General features: G+C 41.5%; 1 protein-coding gene across 1 annotated transcript in view; it reads right to left on the bottom strand.

Annotated features, from left to right (window-relative positions):
- Positions 1-17,237, bottom strand: part of FBN2 (fibrillin 2) — a 280,296-nt gene that overhangs the window by 122,716 nt on the left and 140,343 nt on the right. The window contains exons 20-23 of the mRNA XM_006131867.2: positions 14,633-14,752; positions 8,318-8,455; positions 3,764-3,814; positions 3,085-3,210 (exon numbers count right to left, since the gene is read on the bottom strand). Of these exons, the coding sequence (XP_006131929.2) occupies positions 3,085-3,210; positions 3,764-3,814; positions 8,318-8,455; positions 14,633-14,752 (435 nt within the window). The remainder of the gene's footprint in view (positions 1-3,084; positions 3,211-3,763; positions 3,815-8,317; positions 8,456-14,632; positions 14,753-17,237) is intronic.

Here is a 17,237-nt window from a genome sequence, read left to right as displayed (position 1 = left end):
GGAAACTAACACAGCGAGGCACAGGCTATCCAATAAGTTTCTGGACTGCATTGGAGACAACTTTCTGTTTCAGAAGGTTGAAAAAGCTACCAGAGGAGAAGCTGTTCTGGATTTGGTTTTAACAAATAGGGAGGAACTAGCTGAGAACTTGAAAGTGGAAGACAGTATAGGGGACAGTGATCACGAAATAATAGAGTTCATGATCTTAAGGAAAGGTAGAAGGGAGACCAGCACAATTGAGGTAATGGATTTCAGGAAGGCAGATTTTGATAAGCTCAGAGAACTTGTAGGTAAGGTCCCATGGGAAGCAAGACTGAAGGGAAAAACAACTGAGGAGAGTTGGAAGTATTTCAAAGGGACGTTGTTAAGGGCCCAAAAGCAAACAATTCCGCTGTGTAGGAAAGATAGAAAATATGGCAAAAGACCAGCTTGGCTTAACAAGGAGATCTTGCATGATCTCAAAATTAAAAAGGAGTCATATAAAAAATGGAAACTAGGACAACTAACAAAGGATGAATATAGGCAAGCAACACGGGAATGCAGGGGCAAGATTAGAAAGGCAAAGGCACAAAATTAGATCAAACTAGCTACAGGCATAAAGGGAAACAAGAAGACCTTTTATAAATACATTAAAAGCAAGAGGAAGACCAAGGACAGGGTAGGCCCACTGCTTAGCGAGGAGGGAGAAGCAGTAACAGGGAACTTGGAAATGGCGGAGATGCTCAATGACTTCTTTGTTTCGGTCTTCACCGAGAAGTCTGGAGGTGTGCCTAACGTAGTGAATACAAGCAGAGAGAGGGTAAGTTTAGAAGATAGGATACACAAAGAACAAGTTAAAAATCACTTAGGAAAGTTAGATGTCAGCAAGTCACCAGGTCCTGATGAAATGCATCCCAGGATACTCAAGGAGCTGATAGAGGAGGTATCTGAGCCTTTAGCTATGATCTTTGAAAAATCATGGCAGACAGGGGAGATTCCAGAAGACTGGAAAAGGGCAAATATTGTGCCCATCTATAAAAAGGGGAATAAGAACAACCCAGGAAATTATAGACCGGTCAGTTTAACGTCTGTCCCAGGGAAGATAATGGAGCAGGTAATTAAGGAAATCGTATGCAAACACTTGGAAAGTAATAAAGTGATAGGGAATAGCCAGCATGGGTTTGTGAAGAACAAGTCATGTCAAACTAATCTGATAGCTTTCTTTGATAAGATAACGAGCCTTGTGGATAAGGGAGAAGCGGTGGATGTCATATACCTAGACTTTAGTAAGGCATTTGATACGGTCTCGCATGATATTCTTATTGATAAACTAGGCAAATATAACTTAGATAGGGCCACGATAAGGTGGGTGCATAATTGGCTGGATAACCGTAGTCAGAGAGTTGTTGTTAACGGTTCTAAATCCTGCTGGAAAGGGATAACAAGTGGAGTTCCTCAAGGGTCTGTTTTGGGACCCGTACTGTTCAATATCTCATCAATGATGTAGATATTGGGATAGAGAGTACTCTTATTAAGTTTGCAGATGATACCAAACTGGGTGGGGTTGCAACTTCTTTGGAGGATAGGGACATAATTCAAAATGACCTTAGCAAGTTAGAGAAATGGTCAGAGGTAAACAGGATGAGGTTTAATAAAGAGAAATGCAAAGTGCTCCACTTAGGAAGGAACAATCAGTTCCATACATACAAGATGGGAAGCGACTGTCTAGGAAGGAGCATGGCAGAAAGGGATCTAGGGGTCATAGTGGACCACAAGTTGAATATGAGTCAACAGTGTGATGCTGTTGCCAAAAAAGCAAATATGATTCTAGGTTGTATCAACAGGTGTGTTGTAAGCAAAACTCGTGAAGTCATTCTGCTGCTCTACTCTGCACTAGTTAGGCCTCAGCTGGAATACTGTGTCCAGTTCTGGGCGCCACATTTCAAGAAAGATGTGGAGAAATTGGAAAGGGTACAGAGAAGAGCGACAAGAATGATTAAAGGTCTAGAGAACATGACCTATGAAGCCAGGCTTCATGAACTGGGCTTGTTTAGTTTGGAAAAAAGAAGATTAAGGGGGGACATGATAGCGGTTTTCAAATATCTAAAAGGGTGTCACAAGGAGGAAGGCGAAAATTTGTTCCTCTTGGTTTCTGAGGACAGGACAAGGAGTAATGGGCTTAAAGTGCAGCAGGGGAGGTTTAGATTGGACATTAGGAAAAAATTCCTAACTGTCAGGGTGGTCAAATATTGGAATAAATTGCCAAGGGAGGTGGTGGAATCTCCCTCTCTGGAGATATTTAAGAACAGGTTAGATAGACATCTGTCAGGGATGGTGTAGACGGAGCTTGATCCTGCCTTGAGGGCGGGGGGCTGGACTCGATGACCTCTCGAGGTCCCTTCCAGTCCTATTATTCTATGATTCTATGATTCTATGATATATATATAGAGAGAGAGAGAGAGCGAGAGAGAGCGAGAGAGAGAGCGCGCGCGCTAATTCAGGGGTTAACTGAAGAAATGAATAATAGAATTTCAGCTGGCTAATTTTTTTTTGGAAGCATAAAGATTTAAATTTTTTGATTCAGCAGTTCTGTGTGTTAGAAGATCAGTATCCTTACTAAATGCTGAAATCTAAACACTTGATCTAACACTATAGTGAAGGCAAGCCATCTCCTTTCAGATAAGCCTGGCTCAAGTGAGAGCGGCCAAGCTGCAAAACAACACTTCAGCAGCGCAAAGCTGCTGCTTCTCAATTCTGCATTACTCAGGGCTTTCTCCACCCTTCTACTTCCCCTCAGCAGGAAGATGGTGCTGGCACTCCAATCTTGGAGAGGGGTTGTGAGGCTGAAGTGCCAGCATGGTTTCCATGCTGCAGGGGCAGGCTGAGCTTGAGCAGCATAGCTGGCTCTCTACTGAGTCATATTTGGCTCAGAGCCATAGGTTGCTGACCCCTAAGTTAAGGTATAACTATGCATATTAAAAAAAAAAAAAAAAGTACTTTTCAAGGAATAATGCGTTCCAGAAACCACAGAACTATTTAGACTGTGCAAAGCACATGAGAAGTCATTCAGAGCTAAGGAACAGTGAGAGGTGAACATGCTCTTACCTAAACACACTCGACCTGTTCCATCCAACGTCAGGCCTTCTGGACACTCACAGTGAAAGGATCCTCTACTGTTAACACAACGTCCATTGGGACAAACACCAGGGAAAACATCACACTCATTTACATCTGAGGTGAAATGAAGGATAAAAAGAAGTTTACAGGTGCATTCTTACTGTATTAAGGTAACTACACTCTTATTGAGGATTTAACGTTATATAATGGCAATCAAAATATTTGCAGTAACACAATATTAGGGCCTGATGACTGTTCTTTCCTACTCATGGCTACCAACAGCCATCTGGGGCTGTTCCAACACCTATGAACCAACATGGTATAATTACTATCCAACTACATTGTCTTGCTTATGGAAAGGTTTCCTGCACTGGAGGTGAGACAGTGAGGGTAGATAAAAGAGCAAAGATTCCACTTATTTAGTGGGGACCTCAAGGAATCTCCAAGAAGTTTCAGTTTGTTCTGTACCATCAGAACAGAGATTTCCTTCAGCTCCTCCAACATTTTAGAGTAGGCCAACACTTTTCAACAGTCACTATTGCCTGTGATGGAAGCCACTAACTGTCAATTTAATTTACTTCCCCAAAAACAAGGATGTAAAGTGATGAACCCCCTTTTTCAAGGTAAAAAAATGTGCTAATCCTGAGTAAGAAAGAATTAACTTTACCTTCACAAGTAACTCCCTTAACTCTGGCCAAGCCTCTTGGGCAAGCTGCATCTGGAAACAAAACAAAACAAAAACACACAAAACAAGACAAAAAAAACCTGAACAAATATTTCCAGAATTATATGACTTTAATAGATAATCACAATAAAAATTGTGACTTTCCTCCTTCATCTTTATATTAATGGCCTAAAAAAGCGTAGTGGTGGCATATTCTTAGTAGTAGGAGCCCACTTAAAAAGCAAGTGCAGGAAAGCCCTAACTTAGTCTCACTATCAATTAGAATTAATTTGCATGCCCTTGCATGATTGAGCTAGTCATGTTTTCTCTTTTCCATTTGTCCTGCTCCTTAGAATAACTGCTGTGATCCTCTCTCACACACATTGAGAGCTCAGATGATATTCCTGCTTTCAGTTTCCAGTTTCAAAGGATATTAAGCTCTGCGATTTAGAAATTATGCTACCTTGCAAGCAGTAATAGTAGAGAAACAAGGTGGGTGAACGGTAGGACCCTGTGAGGTGGAAAGTTGCCAGAGCCTGGGTAGAAACCTGGGCTTGAACATCTACACCGTAATTTAAAAGTAGGTATGTGAATGACCAGTTGACATCCTAGTTGACCAGTTGCTTCCTCTCCACCTTGCTGCCTCTATCAGAAAGAGGCAGCAAGGGAGGGGAGAGAGCAAAGGCTTCTGACCCCAGGCTCCATGCGATGCTGATGCTTTAAAACGCTGCAGGGAGCATGGGCCAGCAGGGCACAGCTTGAGTCTTCCACTGGCCCTATGCCCCCCACAGCACTTTTGCCTTTGAAGTATAGCAACAGCCCTGTTCAAAGATGGAGGCGCCCTTATCAACTAATCAAACAGTCAATGTAAATCACATCAACTATTTGATTAGCCAATTAATCAAAACTTTACATCCCTATTAAAAAGCTCCCTTATCCTGAGCCCTGTGAGCTTTAGTCAGCTGATATGAGCCAGCCGAGGATATCTACTTGCAGTATAGACATATCCAGAGTGTCACAGCTAAATAGAAGGTGAGACAGATTGTTTCACATAAGTAGTAAACACATATTTCAAGGGGCCATTCAAGGTGAAGTGGTTTGCGAACACACTCCAGTCATAAGAGGGAAAGGGCAGGGAATGCAACTAGTGGGAGGTACGTTAACAAAATGCAGATTGTTGTAATAAGCCATCATTCCAGTGTCTTTATTCAGTCCTTAATTTTTAGTATCTAATATGAGGGGAAGCTTCCAGACTCATTTTTTGAAAGTGCCGGATATGTTTCCTTTGGACTAAGAGGTCAGATATACTGTGATCACTTGGTGAAAAGTGCGCTTCCATAGCTGTTATGTTTTTGTCTTTTATCATTTGTCTGCTTGATTTCATGCCACAGTGTAGTGGTTGATTGATTTCACCACACAGTTGTTATTGGAGCATTTTGTGCACTATACTACATGGTGTGATGAACATGTGTAGTACCCACTGATCATAAGAGATGTCTTGAGGGAAGTGATGATAATTGTAGCAGTGGAGATACAAGTTTTGCATCTGTTGTTCTGTAAGGGCTTATCTAGACTACACTAAAGTGTCGAAAGAGGATATGCAAATTCCTGCGGAGCTTTCGAAAGTGAAAGTAGTTTAGATGCGGCTTTTTCAGGGAAATGCCCCCCCTTGGTCAAAAAGCCACGAAAACCAAATTTTTGGAGGAAGAGCATATCCTCTTTCAACACTTTAGTGTAGTCTAGATAAGCCCTATGGGTCTGGTGTTGCTTTGAGTTGAGTTGGTCTGTGGAGAGCCTGCTTCTGATTATGAGGGGGAGGTTGGGGGGTTATTTCAAGGCCAAGAGAGGGAGTTCAGGAAAGATCTATTTGAGGAAGGGGTCCCATCTGAGTATGTGTTGCAGTAGTTAGATGTTACTCCATGTGAGTTCCAGTGTGGGGTAGTAAGTGACAGCTAATGGTCAGGGGAGTTTTTAATTCTGTACTGAAGCAGGTTCTCTCAGGGTATTTGGGTGGCATGCTCCATGATCAATCTACTTCTCCGGGGGAGTGAATGTTCTTGGTGAAGGTTGTTTGGAATGTGTTACAGTTTATATCTCTGACTTTTTCCTCAGCGCATATTCTGTGATAGCCAAGTGCCTGGCTTTAGATGACAGATGTCATGTTATCTTGGTGAGTACAGGGTGGTAACTGGGTCTGTGAAGTTAAGTGTGGTGATCTGTGGGTTTCTTGTATATGGTTGTTTGTAGGGTTCCATTGTGAAGCTGACTGGTTTCCAGGAAGTTAGGGCTTCTCTGGAATGTTCCAGAGAGAATTCAATGGACAGATAGTAGATGTTGAAGTGGTGGTAGGAATCTGAGAGAGAGTTTAGATCATCTGTTCAGAGGATGAAAGTACCACTGATGTATCTCAAGGATATCACTGGTTTCATGGTGTATTTGTCCAAAAATTCTTCCTCAAGGTGGCACACAAACAGTTTGGAATACTGGGGAAATATCCTAGTACCCTTGGCTGTTCCTATGGTTCAGCCAATTGGTTGGTTTTTTTTTGGCAAATGTAAATTGTTCTGGGTAAGGATAAAACGGAGGAGTTCGGCAACACGCTTGCAGTGGATATCTGAAGGGTGGGTGTCCATTGTTTTGTAAACAGTGGGGCAGACAGCAATGCCATCATTGTGAGAGGCATTGGTGCACAGAGGGAAGCAACATTAATGGTGGCAAAGGTGGGGTTCTGCAAGGGAGGTTGTTAATGTTGTAGAGTTTGTAAAGAAAGTCAGTTGCATCCTGGAGGAAACTGGCCTTTTGAAAGTGTGGTGAGTGGTATGAGGATGGTTTTTGAGAGTCCCAATATTCCTTCAGTTAGAGGGCTGTGGACAGATATGGTGGCTCTTCCCGGGTTCCTCAACCACAATTACTGCATTGGCAAGGCTAATGGACATTAACAGGGCTCTCTGACACCACCTACTATAAAGAAGTCAGAGACAATCCCACAATCGAACCTGGAATTTAAGAATATGATCAAATCCTTCCCCAAACAATTCCAGGGGAAATTCTGTAAACTCATCCCCTCAAGAATCTCCTGCATGCTTCACAAGAAACACAAAGAAGGGAATCAAAGCAAAGACTAGTCAGTACCCTCTCAAACAAACTCTCACAGCAAAATGTTAAATGACAAAAAACACATCATCAGTGGTGGGTAAGCATTTCGCAAAGTCAAATCACAGACTGAATAGACACATTCGATTTACAGATTATAATAATCTGTAACTAACTAAAAACCCTCCAATTGCCTCCCCTCCCATTTTCTTCTCCCCCATGACTGGAGGGGTGTTAATCAGGCCGCTATGTCCTGAATGGTCCCTTGAAATACATGTTAGCTCTGACTCTCTCTGTTAGTTTCCCAGATCTTAAGGGATCTGTGGAAGCTCAAAAGCATTTCTCTCTCACTGTGACGGGGAAGCCGACCCCGCACTTACTCTGGCCGCCGGGAGGGGTGGCCAGCCCCCCGGGGAGGGGGAAAAAGGGCCAGAGACCCCCGCCGGGCCAGGGGAGGTGGGGAATGCCGTGCGCCGCGGTGCGCAGGCGGCGGAAGGCAGGGAGGTAACCTGGTCGGCGGTAGACCCAGGGGAGCGGGGTTTGATGCTGGCCAGGAGGAAGCCGGAAACCCCGCTAAGCGGGGAGTTTAAAAAGCGGCCTGGAGAGGCCAAGGGGGGAGGAGGCAGGAGACCGGAGCTCGGGCTGTGGCTGCCGGCAGTTCCCTCCCCTTATGGGAGGCAGCGACAAAGAGGCCCCGGGAGAGCCCAAGCGGAGGCCGAGGCCATGTCCGGGGCAAGCTGTCGGCGTGGACAACAGAGCCGGACCCAGGGCGGAGGCCAGAGCCAGGAGCTACTGGAACGGAGGAGGCCATTGAACCGAGGGCGAGGCAACGCCCACCGAAAGACATACACTGCGGGACACGGGAGGACTAGAGCCGGTGGCTTGGACTTGGGGTAGGAAAGGGGTTGCCGGTGGGAGGTGCTACTCCCCCGGGACTCTGTGCAAACCCGCCAAGCAAGGAGCCGGTCACACTCACCAACAGAAACTGGACCAGTTATGGATATTACTTTACACCCCTCATCTCTCTAATATACTGGGACCAAGAGGGCTAAAACAACCCTACAGAAAGCAGCAACAGTAGCAGTACAAAGGCTGCTTGTTTTTTAAATATCTGAGTGTTCAGATCCTTCAAAAAACAGAAGACTTGAAGATTTTTCACTACATAGTTCTTCTTCGCTACCCCTAGCCTTGCCCACACACACAGATGTGCTACTGGAAAAATGAAAACTCGTCCTTTTTTAAAATCAATCAAAAAATGTAATTTAGTAGTGGACTTCATAATTTACAAAGGGTTTCACATAGTGAAGCTTAAAAGCTACACTAACCACTGCCCTCATTTTGTCATTCTTCTAATGAAAATACTCTAATAAGAAAGATGGTTCAATTGAGGCATAACTATTTTAGCCAGTGATACGTCTATCCTTTCCTCTGAAAGCTGGAAGAAATTACAGCCTAGAACCATACCTAATTCACATCGCTCGCAAGGACTGCCCCAAGCAGCTCCTAAAGTAGCGCAACATTCCGATTTCAGTGTAGCACCATTGATGTTCACTTCACAGCGACTGTCTTGGATATTCAGCCAGCATGTTCCTTTCAGACTATCTGCAGTGGATTAGAAAAGAATTGGAGCTGTCAACCAAAAAAGAGAGTTTATTTTCAAATCTGTTTAAGGTAAAGCACATTTATCAAAAAGGAAGAGTTCTTAAATTTCTTCTATTTTTCTCTGAACTAAGTTCTACACCAGGGATGGACAAAAGGGCCTCCGTGAGCCGGATCCAGCCTGCCAAGCGGGTTGATCCGGCGCACGGAGGCTCTGCCGATCCCCCACCCCGCACACCAATTAGGGTCTTGGGGTGGGGGAAGCACATGAAGTTTCCTCTAGCCTGCTAGGAGCACGCAGCACTTAGAAGCACCACGCGCTCCTGGCAGGTTAGGAGTCATCTTCACGCACTCCTCCGCCACCAAGCCCTCATTGGCCTGGGAGCCAGGGGGAGAACGTGAGTTCCTCCGCCCTGCCCCTGCCCTGCAAGGAGCACACAGCACTTAGAAATGCCATGCACTCCTGGCAAGACAGAAGGAGACTTCACACACTCCCCTGCCCCTAAGCCCTGATAGGGGGCAGAAGGGGGAGGTGCAAAGTCTCCTCCCACCGCCAGGGGCATGTGTGCCTAGGGGGAATCGGGGAGGGGCAAAGACTTTACACTCTCCCCCACCCCCAGATCAATCATGTTCTGTGGATGGGGAAGCAAGGACGTATCCTGGCCCTGCCCCTTCTGGTGCGGCCCAAGGCCAGTTCAAAAATTTCTAAAGTGGCCCCCGGTAAAAAATTATTGCCCACCCCTGCTCTACACCTTCAGAAATTCACATATTTCTGAATACAGTGGATGCTATCTGCCAATATACATCTTTATTCTATCTATGGTTATAGCACAGTAAGTTATATCATAAGATTATTTTTCTTAATGTAAAAATTCAAAAGGTCAGGCATAAATCAAATGTTATAGACCAGATTCTGATCTCTCCTAAACATGCATAAAATCAAAGCAATTCCACTTGGACCAAGGTTACAGAGTTCAAAATTTGCACTAGTATTACTGACATTAACATCTATCCCATCTAGTATATATAATTATAACTCTGTGTGCAGTCATATTATACACACACACTATATGTATAGCTATAGTATAGATATAGCTTATATATACACATATATATGTTTTCACACTATATCACTGAATTATCTAATAATTCCAAATTTTACTTCAAAGCAAAATCGTATTTAAAACAGTCACAGAGTAAATCATAAAATCCCATGGTTAAACTCCTTCCAGCATTCAACAGAAAAAAATACACGTTAGCATTAAGTTTAATGTTTTCAGTTTCGTTTCACTTGTGATGAATTTGCCCATCATGTTAAGACGACACAACAATTCTTAGGAATACCAACTGCAGACACTACATTGTGTTGATAATTTATAAATACAGCATAACACTTCCTGGAATGATCTACAACATGTACTTGTTTGGATCATCTAATCACTAGAATGTAGCTTGACTTATCACTAGCACCAGGGCTGGCCCGAGCCCTTTTGGCACCCCCGGGGCGCACGGCGCATGCGTGGGCTGGCCACGGCCGCTGGCGTGCAGCCTGAGGTCTGGCCCCGGGGCGCATGGCGCATGCGCTGCCCAGCCCGGCCTGGCCAGTACTGCTGGCGCATGCACCGGGCTGTGCAGGGCCCCGCAGCCGTGCAGGAAAGGGTGCTGCTGACCGATGCTGCGGTAGTCCTGGCCTAGACACTCCAGAGAGGTGTTTTGGCAGTACAGTCGAGAAACCACTATAGTCCAAATAATTTAAACTATATAGCTAGTGATTTTCCTCATACCAGCTGTACCTGGATCTTCCAGCCAAAATCTGCTAATCTTGTCTTATTTCAGCCCGTGAATTTAATTCCCTTCATTTTACACAATCTCTCCTACTAAAATAAAATTTACAAAGGGTAGTTGCTGTAACTTTTCCTTTGGAGAGAAAGTTATTTATTACTCTGCATCAAAGCCTTTTTTCTACCACGTGCATATCTTTGATTCTAACTTGAAATAGAAATATATTCATGCTACAGGCAGATGGCAGCCTATTACTTTTTGCACTATGGTTGAATGGTATCAGAATTTCACAAATCATAACTCAGAAACACAAAGAAAGTTATTTAAAGGAAAACAAACACTAGTATCTCTGTGCGTATATTAATGAAAATGGCAATGCAACATTTATTCAACATTTATGGGATCTTGAAAAAAAAAAATCGACTCTTCTCTCAGTAGGTGACTGACCACAACTCCATTAATAGAAATGTCCTGCCTGAAGACATTCATTTACGAGTACTATTAATGCAAAAGTAACATGAACCAGTGGCTAAAAGCAGCTTTTTAAAACACAGTGTTTATGATAGCTGCAAAACTATCATCCTTTAGAGACCAAAGTCCTCTCTCCACAAAAGAGATAAAAGTATAGGTAGCAGCCATGCATACTTCCCCACACTCTCCATTCCATTGTGCTTTAAATGGGATCTGGAGTCAACCCATTAATTTTAGGGTGATGATGAAATTCAGCAACAGTGCTACTTACACTCAGGCATGCATAGGGAGTGGTGCACTAGAATAACATCACTTCAGTACTATGTTTTTAGCATTATTGCAACATAACTCTCGCATGCTTTCACTTAAGTGAAAGGTGTGTTATAATTAAATTTGAAATAACTCCTATCATCATTAGTAAGATTAACATTTTCTCATGGTTATTTTTTTGCAAAAGATAAGGACCGACTGCAGGTAATAAACAAGAATTCACAGAAGCCTATGACCTGTCTGACTTTTACTAAAAAATAATTGGAGAGGAGCAGGTGACATGATATGACAATGGAAGCCTGAGCCTTAAGTGGGGGCATGAAAACCCAACCCCTGCTGTGGGAAAGAGAAGAGTCTAGCACCTCCTGCTGTGGCAATTGACATTTCAAGAGCCACACCCCCACTTTCCATGACAGCTGATGACTCTGGGTGTCCCCACTGCCTGTAGTGGCTGACAGCTCCAGCCCTGTTGCCTTGGATGTAAAGTATCACAGAGCTTCCTGAAAGTCATAGAATCCATTACTTAATCATTAGGAAAAGAAAGAAAGAAAAAAAAAAGAAAAAACCCTCACTTCACTCATGTCATATTTGACTGATTCTGATCTCGGATATCAGCATAAACCTGAGTAAAACTGGTTTGAGATCAGCATCATGCCGATATATCTGTATTTGTCTATATATCTTAGTTCATTAGATACTCCTTTTTCACTATATCAATATACTTTCACACTATTGGCATATCAGAGAAGCACTTCTGCTATATATTTTATAGCTTGTAGTCGTCTGTCCCCATTTGTAGCTTTACAGTGTCAAAGCTGATAGGGCACACATCAAAGAAGAGTGGGGCAGGAGGTATTGGTACATTCAGGACCCAGTCCTTTCATTGCAGGCAGGAGCTTGGAGAAAAAGTTGTTTCATTAGCTTACTGGTTTGTAAAACTGCATATATTTAAGGTTTGGCAAAATTCGTTTTTTATATATTGATTTTTATCCATTTCAATTTTAATATTTGCAGATTTCACAAGTGTGGGAATCAGACAATATTTAAGACAGATGCTGAGATTCAAAAAGCTAGTGTTTTACAAATTGTCAACATCAGAAAAATATACAAAGTAACCTTAAAATCAAACTAAATTTCTCTGGAAGCAGTTTTCTTATTTTGCATGTCTGTAAATTCTGACGATTGTCAATTTTTTGATGGTTTGTGTGTGCATGGTGAAATCAATGTTTATAGACATTTACTGACCGAAAGTTAAACCTTTCAAGCTTACCTGTATTTGACAAAAGTGTTTATCAAGTTTTTTACATAATAAAACAGCTATTTCCTGTAGACCTTACATAGAAATAATCACAGTCAAACTGTCTTACTTGCAATACCACTAAAGCCAATAGGAATTTTGCATAGCTAAAAATTATAGGATTAGGTCCTAATTTTGTAAATCCATATTTGTCAATTTAGCTCTGCCTCCAAATCTTTTTTGCTCCTACAAAAATACTTTAATCATTATATAAATGATCTAAAACCTGATACAGACAGAACCCACATCAAAGTCAGTGAAGCTGTACCTGTTTCAGGAGTTCATGACTGGGTCCACAATGCTCACTTCCAAATTAAGTTGTTAATATAACTAATGTATGTTTATATTGCTTAAATTATATCTGGCTCAGCCTACCAATGTTTGTCTCTCTTCCTTTAAAAAAAACAACCCAAAACAACAACAACAACAACCCAGAACAGAACTGTCAAGCAAAAACAAAAAAATTTTTAAAAAAGGATTTTAAAAAAAGGAGGCTGCCCCTTTAAGATGGCTGCTATCTTGGGCACCAGTTTTAAAAACCACAGCTCCGACCCAGTAAGCACAGAGAAGCGGGGGGGGGGGGGGGGGGGGGGGGGGAAGAGGGGGACGGAAAGCCGGCAGGGGGCGCAGGAGCAGCTTCACGAGCATCGCTTTTGGGGGTAAGAGCCGCATGCGGCTGATGAGCCGCCAGTTGGCCACAGCTATACTATACCAATCAACCTATGTCGTAAGATTCAAATATATATAAATATTGTCCCTTAATTATTTCATATCAGTTTTGCATCTGGAAAGATAAGAAAGTTTAAAAATAATCTAAGTGCACAGATGAATTTAGTGAGGTTCACACAAAGGAAAGGACACAACCTCTTAGCGAACCACAGATGTGCCAAATTAAAAAAAACAATCCACACACTATTGCTACGTGGGAATCTAAGAAGTCTGGGGTCCAAAGATAATCTTCGACTATAAACCTTTTTGTCAAGAGTAGGATACACCAACTCATCAGATTGAACAATCATAAGTGCTTTTCAAGTCTCTAATTCCTTCTCCCTCCTAATCACAATCATCTTTGTCTTTTCTGGACTGAGTGTCTGACAAATCCTTCTCATCCAGGAAACTGCAATATCAGGATCAGATGAATTGAAAACTTACAGCTTACTGCCCAATTCCTCTCACAAGATCCCCTACAGTCCTCAAATACACACGTATAAGTGGGAGAGGAGGGACAAAATAGAAACCTTGTGGACACTTGAGGTGGACAAGGGTCTGTAAAACATCATGCTTTCAAACTTCTGGGAAAGGTAAGAACAAGCCATTGGCGAATGTACCCAAAACCAATGACACCTTGGTGTCAATTTTTTTAAAGGCTGCTGCTAAATCTAATAAAAATCAATCACACTTGACCATTTTTCCAGTTTGTAGAGATCTCCAATCAAGGATATTAATACAATGCTTAATTTTATCCCCACACCACAGAAATACCTGTTACTGAACAGACAAAAAGTCAAGAAGCATATTCCAGATGAATCCAGAACTTTCTTTACATGTCTTGCTTAATATCCTCGCCCAGAAAAGGAAGGTATGAGGCCGTAGAGTAATTGGAGAGACCAGCAACATTTAATTATGGCTGTTTAAGCAATAGGCTAACCACCTTTTAGTTAAACTGACATCTACCCCTCTTAGGCTATGTCTTCCCTGCGACGCTATTTCAGAATATCCCGAAATAGCTATCCTGCATCTTCACATCAAGCCAGTTATTTCGGACTCACTATTCCAACGTCCCTGTAAACCTTATTCTAGGAGGAGTAAGGGACAATTAGGAATAGCACTTTTATTTCAAAATTTGGCGCTGTATAGGCAGCACCACATGACAAAATAAGCTATTTAGAAACAGCATTGAAATAAGATAAGCAATTTGCGTAGCTCAAATAGCATATCTTATTTCAAGTTACAGTGCAGTATAGATGCATCATTGGAGAGAAGCAATAACAATCTCTACCAATAATGGGCCTAAAACCTCCCCAATTGGTTCTCATAAGTCACTAAGTGCATGGATCCATAGCAGCCTACACCTGTCAAGATAAAATAATATTAATGAAATTGTTATGCCTGTATTCTCTGTATTTGTTTCTGCTCCAATGGAAACAGGCAAAATAGTCTGGATTTGATCAATGTTATTCAGAAAACAAGTCCAAAATGTCTCACAGGAAGATATTCTAGTTCACACTCTACCAAGTACAAATTACCAGGACACTTTTGTTTACTTCTCTATTTCTTTAATCAATGTAATCATTTCCCCTTGTTAATAACAATAAAAATAAATAAATAAAACCAAACACACACCACACCTAGAGACTCACCAATGCAAATCAATCCAGTAGAATCCAGTTTACTGCCAGGTGAACACTCACAATTGAAAGAACCAAGATTGTTCCTGCAGGCGCCATTGACACAAGGGCTGATTTCACATTCATTTATATCTATAATCCAGAAAGAAAAGGTACCGTTAGGACAGTCATGCATTTCTGGAAAATATTACGCTGTATAAATGAAGCGGTGAACCGTGAGATGCCAGAATGTCTGGTAAATCTGGCTTTTGCTTTATTTTTTTTTTAGATGAGGTACAGTGTGTGCATGTGTGCGTGTGTGTGTGTGTGTGTGTGTGTGTGTGTGTGTGTGTGTGTGTGTGTGAAGGAGTATTTGCATATTTTTGTAAGTGTTAATTAAAGGGCACTTTTTACAAGAACAGAAACTTCCAAGAACTTGGAGAAATTTTTTTTCCCAGTCACTTATAATTGTCCTGTGAGAAATCCTTTTTGCATGAAAAGCAATGCATTCCCACCACAACATGCTGTGCACAAACAAAGGTCATATTGTTTCTGTCATTTATGGCTCCACAAGGCTTTAGAAGAATTTTTAAAAACCCGTCAAACTAAGTATTACAATGTTGGCTGCGATTCCATAGTTCTGGAAAGTGCACAAGAAATAAGACTGAAACTGTAATACTCTAAATAGTATTCCACTCCAGCCACTTTCCTTCTCACTTTCATCCACATGAGTTTTTTTTTAAGCCTATCCACATGCAAGAATGAGACTCCGGCTGCTAGAATTAGCCTTTTTAAAAAAGTGAAATTATTTTTTAAATTAAAAAACACCACCAGCAAATTCTTCCTAACTGTAGTCAATTATTTCTTTCTGCAGTTCACCAATTTTGTTTTAGGTTTGGATCCTAAATCAAAACAGATTTCCTAAACCAAACAGTTCCTGTCATGGGTCAGGAATTACTGAGTTTTGGTGCATGCTTACGTTCTCAAATACTGACACAGAAATAATACCAAGCTGGAGTACTGTGTCCAGTTCTGGGCGCCACATTTCAAGAAAGATGTGGAGAAATTGGAAAGGGTACAGAGAAGAGCGACAAGAATGATTAAAGGTCTAGAGAACATGACCTATGAAGCCAGGCTTCATGAACTGGGCTTGTTTAGTTTGGAAAAAAGAAGATTAAGGGGGGACATGATAGCGGTTTTCAAATATCTAAAAGGGTGTCACAAGGAGAAAGGAGAAAATTTGTTCCTCTTGGTTTCTGAGGACAGGACAAGGAGTAATGGGCTTAAAGTGCAGCAAGGGAGGTTTAGATTGGACATTAGGAAAAAATTCCTAACTGTCAGGGTGGTCAAATATTGGAATAAATTGCCAAGGGAGGTGGTGGAATCTCCCTCTCTGGAGATATTTAAGAACAGGTTAGATAGACATCTGTCAGGGATGGTGTAGGTGGAGCTTGGTCCTGCCTTGAGGGCGGGGGGCTGGACTCGATGACCTCTTGAGGTCCCTTCCAGTCCTATTATTCTATGATTCTATGATTCTATGATATAAACCTAAAATAGCCCAACACAAATTAATTAAAAATTAAATACAGGATCCAGGTAAGTATTGAAAACAGGACATGTATCAATGATTGATTTTAAGAGCATTACTATTAAAGATTCCATTTTCTATTTGGTACACATTTATCTCTTTATGGGCTTTTGAGATCATAAGAACAACTATGAATTTAAACTATTCACAGAATCATACATGTTAATAAAAAGAAAAAAATCTGAAACCTTTAGGAAACTGATTTCCAAATCCATCTCCCTCTCCCCCTCCTCCCCCCCTCCCCAAAATTATTGCACTAGGGACAAAGCCCATTTCCTTTCCTTAATGGGGCTGTTTAACTAAATTAAGTGACCAGGACTTGGTCCTTGATATGAACTGTTTTTTAATAATTATAGTGCTTTATGCTATTATACAAATCAGCTGCTTTTGAGAATAAATATGAAGTTCTTATTTCCATATGACTAGCAGGAAAAAAAGCATTTGGTGGAGGAAGATCAGAGTGATACTATAGATATTTTAAATATTTACCACCTGCTAAATGATTCTTGAGGTAGAACTAGCTTTGGAGAACCTACATGTAATGTACTTCTGCACCTTGCTTTCAATAACTAGACATTCTTTAAAACTGAGAAAAACAGGTAGATAAGGGTATCTGAACAATGTTAGGATATGTATGTTCTCCCTTTCATAGGACTAATCAGAAGAAATAGATCAGTCTTCTTTTTATTAACTATTAATATATACACACACACACAAATACAACAGAAAACATTAAGGTTGCATATATAAGCTCTCAAAAGTTAGGAAATTTTAGAAAAAAGGTTCCCTATGCAATGTTAATTTGGCCTTCTTGAACATATGGTCCACTGTGATTTAATTAGATGATCACATACTATTTTATTCTCTAGGAACTCCTGCCTCATTCAGTGCTGCAGGATGGATAGGGCCCATGTCATGAACAGCTATGCAATATTTGTTTTATCTTTGTGCAGGTGTGTAGCCCTGCATCTTATTTACTGTACACTATCCAAAGCCTGCTCTCAGGAGTGAATTATTAATTTCCTCATGGTCTTTTCTGTGCTGGTCTCC

The sequence above is a fragment of the Pelodiscus sinensis genome, chromosome 6 (genome assembly GCF_049634645.1).
Source record: "Pelodiscus sinensis isolate JC-2024 chromosome 6, ASM4963464v1, whole genome shotgun sequence".
NCBI classification, from domain to species: Eukaryota; Metazoa; Chordata; order Testudines; family Trionychidae; genus Pelodiscus; species Pelodiscus sinensis.
The sequence above is the reverse complement of the archived record's forward strand: the minus strand, read 5'-3'. Positions and strand labels throughout refer to the sequence as shown.